We start from the raw sequence: 9,059 nt of genomic DNA on the forward strand, positions 1-9,059 counted from the left end.
CTTCCCATGTGTTTCCTATGTTTTGAAGTCTAGTGATTACACGCACAAGTTGAAAACATGTTGCTCTTTTCTCTGTCCTAAGCACCCTCGGTTTTAAAGAAAAAGCTGACAAGCCAATGAGCGCATCGTATGTGTATGCATGTGTGTATGTATATGTTTTTTAATGAGTGATAAATAACATTGTGATATATTAAATGAAAAAGTTTTGAATAAAGATTGATAATTATATGATATGGTTATTCAAAACTTTTTCATTTAATATATCACAATGTTATTTATCACTCATTAAAAAACATATGTGTGTGTGTGTGTGTGTGTGTGTGTGTGTGTGTGTGTGTGTATAAAATAAAATGCGAGACAAATGTCTTCCTATATAATTAAGTGCTTGAGAATATATCGTATATGCCATTAGTCTTTCATACGAGAAATCGTGCAGTGCCTGTTATGTAGTTTGAAGTCTGTAACCCCAAGGCTCATCACCCTCTATGGCCCAATTAATTCAGAACGAACCAGAACCAGAAGTCCTTCATGCAGTTATGGTTTCATGAATCAACGTTTCTGACACTATTGTTACTTAATGTAAATAACACGGTCAGACCGACGGTGAGTCAGAGAATAATACCTTGATCCTTACACCCCGAAGGAAATTATCCACCACCAAGAAAAAAAAAATTATTACTGGCAGCTCAGGCCAGAAGTTACGAGTGGGCGGCAGTGAGGGTCCTTCTCTCCCCCCCCCCCCCCCCAAGTTTTTAACATTGTGCCCCTCTCTGGAACTCCAGTCGTCCCCTCCCATTCCACCAAGCCCCTGTCCGGTAGGAAGTGGGGGGGGGGGGGGGGGAGAGAGAGAGCAGGCAGAGGATAGGGCAGGAAGAGTTAGTAGATCCCTGACAGAATTACTTGGATCCCCCCCCCTACCCCACACCACCCTACACCACACCCAAGGCCTTTATCCTGCCTCCAGTCCCTAAACTAGCTTGGTTCCAGGTATGTACTATACCTGTACAAATAGTTTATTATGGGGAAACCATGGCTAATCTGTTACTGCAGAAAATAAATTGCCATTCATCCTTGCGCTCTGCGGCAGTCTGGTCTCCCACCTGTTCCCCCTAAATCTTACCAAAATGACTGAAATAAAATAAGTGAACTGTGAGACCCGATCAGTAATTATCAGGTCATATACCATTTTGGTGTCTTTCTGGATTGCCTGACTTCAGATTGCCTGAGAAGGCTAGGGCTTTTCAGCTTGGAGAAGAGACGGCTGAGGGGAGATATGATAGAAGTGTATAAAATAATGAGTGGAATGGATCGGGTGGATGTGAAGCGACTGTTCACGCTATCCAAAAATACTAGGACTAGAGGGCATGAGTTGAAGCTACAGTGTGGTAAATTTAAAACGAATCGGAGAAAATTTTTCTTCACCCAACGTGTAATTAGACTCTGGAATTCATTGCCGGAGAACGTGGTACGGGCGGTTAGCTTGACGGAGTTTAAAAAGGGGTTAGATAGATTCCTAAAGGACAAGTCCATAGACCGCTATTAAATGGACTGGAAAAATTCCTCATTTTTAGGTATAACTTGTCTGGAATGTTTTTACGTTTGGGGAGCGTGCCAGGTGCCCTTGACCTGGATTGGCCACTGTCAGTGACAGGATGCTGGGCTAGATGGACCTTTGGTCTTTCCCAGTATGGCACTACTTATGTACTTATGTACTTATGTATTGGAGTATACGGACATCCGCAATTGCCTAAAACGCACTAATGCGCATCATAAAAGCAATGCTGATCAGTAGTTACTGGAAAGTCAAGGCTAACTATGTATAATCTGAAAAGATCTGTAACGGACCAGTTACTAATTCTGTCTAATGACAGTCGGAATACAACTTGAGGGGTTTTTTTTTCTCTCTCTCTCTTTCTTAAAACAGTATTTATTTATATTTTTTAAAAAATGCACATAATTTTTCATCTTCATGCAATCCTGTTTTTTTAAGTAGTTAACTCGTTCGATTACTAACAAGTGGCATGTCTTATTTATTCCAGTCTTTAAACATATTATCTGTATATTGAAGTTCGGAGCACCAATCAGTACTTCTCAGGTCATATACTACTGTTAGATAAAGCCTAAATCAAGTTTTGCCTTTTTTTCACTTGATTGTCTGACTTCATACTTGCCTAAAATGCACTAATGCACATTTTCCCTCTAGATAAATCCCTATTTTACACGTCCTACAGTACTCCGAGCAGCAATAGTAATCCACCACTCGTCCACCCACACTTCAGTCTTCATCACCGTCTTGGCCGGTTATTTATTACCCATTCGTTCTGCACATTATTATTATTATTATTATTATTATTATATTTCAATCCACTTCGTTCATGGTCCTGAATAACCGAGAAGTTTCTGTTTTCCAAATACGTTTTAAGCACAAGTTGAAAAAAAACAGGCACCATTTGAAAAGTAGGACGCTTCATCTTAACAGTGTCACCCCCTCTCCCCCCCCCCTTACCTGAAGTCACCTGTGTTGTCACCGAGTGGCAAAAGCAGAGAATGGTCACCAGCAGCCCCAGCCCGATTTCCATCTTTCACCACAAACTCGTCCCCTTTCTCGGCATCAAAATTACTTTTATAAACCAAGTACAATTCTTTCCGAAAGATGAACCAGGGATCGCCAAGTACTGTTCTGCCAAGCTGACAAGGTTACCCCTTTAAGTTGTAGCGGAGATTCTGCGGGGGAAAAAGGATCTTCAAAGCATTAATCCGTTTCCTTCCGCTTTAGAGGAAAAATCTTCCCACGAGTTTGAGCGCAGGAGATGCAATAACGTCTGGAGGGTAGGATCGACCACCTGAATATGTTCTGCTTCACTTGCGGAGAGAGGGCAGGGATTACAAGCAACAGTAGCAGGGCTCTGCTGTTTACATAAAATAGGGAGTTTCAGCTCTAAAAATGACTTGCCCCCTGCTTTTGAGTACAAAAATCTATCCTAAACCCTTCCCATAACACCTCCCCTTAATCCCGCCTCCTTCCCTCCTCTCCCCCACCCAACTCCATTTCAGTTATACTCAGTTTTCCTGCCTTGCACTGCTATCAAGACGTCAGTGGTGTGTCTATACCCAGTTTAATGTGTTAATGTAGTAAGATGAGCAGTGGAATGAATGGCCATCAAATAACCACGTTGCTCTAGCTTTATAAATTAAGGATGCAACGCGCGGATTGACAGTAATAATAATAATAATAATAAAACAGGCTTTACCGAAATCTATCCAGGTAACCCCTAAAGTATGCTGCTTGGGTGCCCCTATTACTGAAGAAGAGAAGTTTCAAAGAGTCTTGATTTTAAAACAAGGTACGAAAGATAAAATGGCTAAATTCCTTTTCATTTCCGTCAAAGACTGCGGCTAATTCTGAAGAAATGTACACCTTGTTTCCAAAACAAATTCTTAGTTTATAAATAGTGTTCTTTTGGTTCCTGTGTAGAAGATAACGAAAAATATTTCTTTGACAGGTAATTAGAAAGCTCATACTTTAATTGTTGCTAATACATGCGAATACACTATCAACAGAAATTTACATAGTTTTTCCAGAACTCGCTTCATCCAACCACACTTGCCTTCACGCACCCCTATTCATACATCACAATCTCACTGCCCAAACCTAAATAAAAAGACCAGCCCTCTATCATTACGCTATAAGGGCTAAATAGCCAATCCCACCTAAATTCAATCTGTAACAAACCATCAAGCTGTAATGACTGACCAAAACTGGAGCAAAAAAAAAAAATCTCTCACACTCTCCATTCAATGATGGCTGTTTCAAAAATGTTCATTTTTCAAAGGTTCACCAGCTCCTATTAAGTATTGGGCATTCGTGTGAACAAATCAACCAGCTGTATACCGGGTCTGTTAGCGTGCTGACTGCATGGTTGAGGGAAAGCTTCTGGGAAAAAAAAAAACCTAAGTCAGCTTTTCGGCATAACTTAAAGTCTTTCCGTTCCTCTAAGCGAGACTACATTTCGTGTTGTCCTTCATCAGGAGTAACCTTATCTCGAATTCGAATTCGAGATAAGGTTCCTCCTGATGAAGGACAACACGAAGTCGCTAAGCACGCTAACAGACCCGGTATAGAGCTGGTTGATTTGTTCCCACGAATGCCCAATACTTAATAGGAGCTGGTGAACTTTTGAAAAATGAACCTTTTTGAAACAGACATCATTGCATGGAGAGTGTGAGAGATTTTTTTTTTTTTTGCTCCACTTTTGAACTTTGGTCAGTCATTACAGCTCGATGATTTTTTACAGATTGAACTTAGGTGGGATTGGCTATTTAGCCCTTATAGCGTAATGATAGAGAGAAGGTCTTTTTATTTAGGTTTGGGCAGTGAGATTGTGATGTATGAATAGGGGTGCGTGAAGGCAAGTGTGGTTGGATGGAGCGAGTTCTGGAAAAACTATGTAAATTTCTGTTGATAGTGTATTCGCATGCATGTATTAGCAACAATTAAAGTATGATGTATTAATCATTGGAGTACACTATGTGTTATTTGATGTATAGATTTGTACTCTGATATAAAATAATAGTCCCCTGAATTTAAAAGGTAATTAGAAAGGCCTGCCAATTTCCTCGTATGAAGCCAGGGAGAGAGAGAGACACACACAGACAGACAGACTGGCTGTACGACTATAATTTTTCTGGCCCACGAACGAAATATTAACTTTTAAAAATCCCTATGTGTTTTCGTTTGTTCTTTCTATATGGGACCACAGCAATATGCTAATGCAAATATCTTGCAAGAAAATGTCCAATATTCTGAGCTCATCACAATTTACACAAAGTACCATCTAGGTCGTTCAAAACATTACATTTTCACTGTTTCATGACTCTCTGTATTCTTAGTATCCGGGGGACAAACACTGCATTCGTTGTTAAAATGAGACCCATTTAGAAAAATTACTGTTTCCCTGAATTCAAACTTCTGTATTTTACCTGGGCTTTCCACATAGTAGTGGGCCACAAGCATGTAATTCTGCTGATAACTAGCGGAATATCACAGCGATTAACCTTGATACATAATGCAAGGAATAATCGACAGCAAGAACTTTCAAGACATAAACCATTCTTTTATAAAAGAAAGTGTATGACAATCGTAATAACGGTTATTAGTTATGCCCTTGATTGAAATGAAGTGTTGAAAACCCTTTACTGTAATTTATATTAAACGTGGCCGAAACTGTACATCTGTTCAACAATACAACTCGCATATCTTTCAAGGTTTTTAAAATGCATCACAAGTGTATCTTTTACAAACTAGTTATGTAGAAATGTTAAGTAGTAGTAGTAGTAGTAGTAGTCCCTGTACGAGTATCTTTCTGGAAAACCACACATTAAAACAATCTTGAAATCAAATGTCACGGCAAACCAGTTATAAGCACATTAAACATCAATAGCGTCAGACTACCTTACATTCATTTCCCCCCATAATTATGTACCTCCAGGTGGTTGGATTGTTTTATTGTTGTATTTTAACTATGTAAATTGTATATTCGTTTGTAAACCAGGCAGGACGACGTTTTTGTATTGCGGGTGCAGTACAGAAGAAATAAATTGAAATAAAATACCTTTATATACTACAAGCTATCAAATAAATGTGGTCTGTGTATTGAATATATTTGTAAAACAGAAAGCTGGCTAAATTTGATCATGGGCATTCCAATGGCTCGATTCTAATAATTTAATGTTGAAGATTTTTGCTCTGTTTTGTCCTGATGTTTTTAAAAATTTTATGTATGTTTTGCTAGTTACCTGTTTTCAGTTAAAGCGGGATATCATTATGAAAATAAACAAATAGATATACCCTTGGCCTGGATTGGCCGCTGTCGTGGACAGGATGCTGGGCTTGATGGACCCTTGGTCTTTTCCCAGTATGGCATTACTTATGTACTTATGTACTTATCCCATGAAGCATCACGAATTTTAAACACACGCAAAGAAAACGTCAAATCTCTAACCTGAAAACTAAGCATATAACACAAGATGCTTGACTTCTCCACTGTACTAACACCCAAATCCCCACCAATAATCTCATATCTTAGTGTGGTAATCATTGGGGAGTTTGGGGTCTGGTGATTCAAAACAGTACAGTAATTTCCCTTTGCAAACGCTGGGGAATGATGCGAGCATCTGCTCACGAGCTCTCCCATTAGGTCACGAGGTTATTGTAGTTTCTGAGTTTTGTTGGGGGAACTGACATTTTGCTTGCACACACTTACAATATGAAAGAAAACTGTGAACTGGGGATATGATTATAATTGCGGCGTGAAATTGTGATGGTCAATGCGATCTGATATCTTTGACATCTGGCCACATATATATGAATGCCCTTTCCAAATGTTATTCAGCACTTCCACATTCATTTTTTGTTCTCTAGTGTGCTTGTGGTTTGGGGGTGTGTGGGGGTATATTCTTACCTTAACAATCGAGCAACAGCAGAAAGTATTCAATATTAAGGTGTCTAGGTAACTTTTTCAGAACAGGAATGAAAGGACCAGAACAAATTTTAATATACTTGCCGTTATTCGGGAATTGCAAGCGTCCAAAAACACAAAACCTAGTACAGTGAGTAGTGAATAAGTTTACCTAAAACCAGAGCTACACAAAAGAAGCGTGCCCAGAAATCAGACAGTCCAACTTTTTTTTCCCACGACGTCTCCCTTGAGGATCCGGGGAATTTTAATCCCGAAGAACGTCATAAAGGTTTGGTGAGTAGGACTTCCTTCCAAGTGCAGGCGGTGAAATGCATTCCGCCTTTTCACTTTTCCAGGACAGATTTACACATTTCAATCTTTGCAGCCTTTCAGTAATGCTACTTTCATTATACTCAGAAGCTGTGCTAAAAGTTTGGTTTGAAACATCGGGATGCCCCTCCCTCTCCCTTGTGTGTATTCAAGTAAATGCTTTAGTCAAGGTGTGAGAAAAAAAAGTGCAACACTAGCTTTAACCATTGCAGCTGGAACTATCCTACCCTTAGCCCCCCCCCCCCCCCCCCCCCCCATTTCCTCATCCACCATGATTTGTCTTAATTTACATAAATCCACTCTCCCCCCCCCCCCCCCCCACCACTACCCCACCCCTTTCCTTAGCACTGTGCAACAATTCAACAACACACCATTTGGCAGTAAACAATAGGCAGCACCTTTGTTTATTAACTATTGTACAACTGGTAACCAGAAATTTAAACATTTTATTTATTTAGATTTTGCTCACACCTTTTTCAGTAGTAGCTCAAGGTGAGTTACATTCAGGTACTCTGGATATTTCTCTGCACACACACACACCCACCCACCCCTTGTCAGCTAAGTAGCAAGTCCATCACCATCTCTGCCAATCTCCATCCTCATAGCTCTGTTTTGACAGCAAGAGGGGCACGGGCTTCCATACCCAGTAACTGGGTCTTGCAATCCACCACAATACACCAATCTTGTATCTTGCCTATTGTTATGACTCATACCCCATGAACCACAACCCCTGTAGCTTGGGTGTCCACCCACTGCAACAACCCAAGCCCCTCAAACCACCCTACCCATGACCAGAAGAAGGCACCTGGACAAGCCTGATAACACACAGAGAGGGAGGGCGGGAAAGCCACCTCCAAGGAGTAGGAAAGACCTGATCCCCAGAGGGGGCTGCTCAAATATCTGGGCTAGAAAGCCCAGCCTTCCATGTATCCTGACCAATAGGATTGGAGGGGTTCCACGGGGAAAGGTCCTTGTGTTCAAACCAGTCAATCCTGTGATCCCACCTCCCACCCTACCACCCTGGAGCAGGAGCCCACCCTCTGCTGCGACTAGACTTTTCTGGATCCTCTGGGCAAGTCACTTAACCCTCCATTGCCCCATGTAAGCCACATTGAGCCTGCCATGAGTGGGAAAGCGTGGGGTACAAATGTAACAAAAAAAAAAGTTGTGGCCTAATTTTAATACCAAACTGTGTGAAGATTGTTATTCTTGTTATATGCATGGTTTAACTGCTTAAAGGATATGGACTGGGGGGGGGGGGGTGCTGTTATCTGAGCAAAGTGAAGCATTTTAATCAAACTTGTGATGTGCAAAAGCTAGATTCTATGAGAAAGGAACCTGCAGTGATTTTTTTCTTGCACAACTACTGGTCAGTTCACAATGTTAGTAGGGAAATGATATTATGATTAAATGCTACTACTACTACTTATCATTTCTAAAGCGCTACTAGACGTACGCAGCACTGTACACTTGAACATGAAGAGACAGCCCCTGCTCGACAGAGCTTACAATCTAATTAGGACAAACAAGAGATAAGGGAATATTAAAGTGAGGATGATAAAATAAGGGTTCTGAACAAGTGAATAAGGGTTAGGAGTTAAAAGCAGCATCAAAAAGGTGGACTTTTAGCTTAGATTTGAAGACGGCCAGAGATGGAGCTTGACGTACCGGCTCAGGAAGTCTATTCCAGGCATATGGTGCAGCAAAATAAAAGGAACGGAGTCTGGAGTTAGCAGTGGAGGAGAAGGGTGCAGATAAGAGATTTACCCAGTGAATGGAGTTCCTGGGGAGGAATGTAGGGAGAGATGAGAGTGGAGAGGTACTGAGGAGCTGCAGAGTTTATATATTAGAAAATAACTTGAGAAATGTATTGCTCTTGATTGTAATTTTTTCAGATTCAGTAACATCAATGTACTTTTTTTTATTCTGGATGGTGCATCAGGCTGGTATACCCTATATTAGTAAGAATCTATATCAAGCTTGTCCTTAATCATAGTAACATGGTAACACAGTAAGTGACAGCAGATAAAGACCTGAATTGGTCCATCCAGTCTGCCCAACAGTCACATTCACAATTCAAGATTTAAATCCACAATGAATATGATATTATATACTTGATCATGGTCTTTCTTTAGAGTTTCTGGGACATAGACCATAGAAGTCTGCCCGGCTCTGTCCTTATGTTCCAACTAAATATAAAACAGGAAACATCTCAATGCTACTTTCTCTTGCTAGTTTTGCACAGTTTGGGTAAGCATAAAAAGCTGGTAA

The 9,059-nt window shown here is 40.6% G+C and overlaps 1 protein-coding gene across 1 annotated transcript in view; it reads right to left on the bottom strand.

Annotated features, from left to right (window-relative positions):
- The window catches only part of KDR (kinase insert domain receptor), a 91,261-nt gene extending 88,353 nt beyond the window's left edge, over window positions 1–2,908 (bottom strand). Inside the window, exon 1 of the mRNA XM_030191395.1 lies at window positions 2,507–2,908. Coding sequence (XP_030047255.1) covers window positions 2,507–2,579 — 73 coding nt within the window. The 5' untranslated portion in view covers window positions 2,580–2,908. The remainder of the gene's footprint in view (window positions 1–2,506) is intronic.
- Window positions 2,909–9,059: the final 6,151 nt, after the last annotated feature.

Source organism: Microcaecilia unicolor, chromosome 2 (assembly GCF_901765095.1).
Source record: "Microcaecilia unicolor chromosome 2, aMicUni1.1, whole genome shotgun sequence".
Lineage (NCBI taxonomy): Eukaryota > Metazoa > Chordata > Amphibia > Gymnophiona > Siphonopidae > Microcaecilia > Microcaecilia unicolor.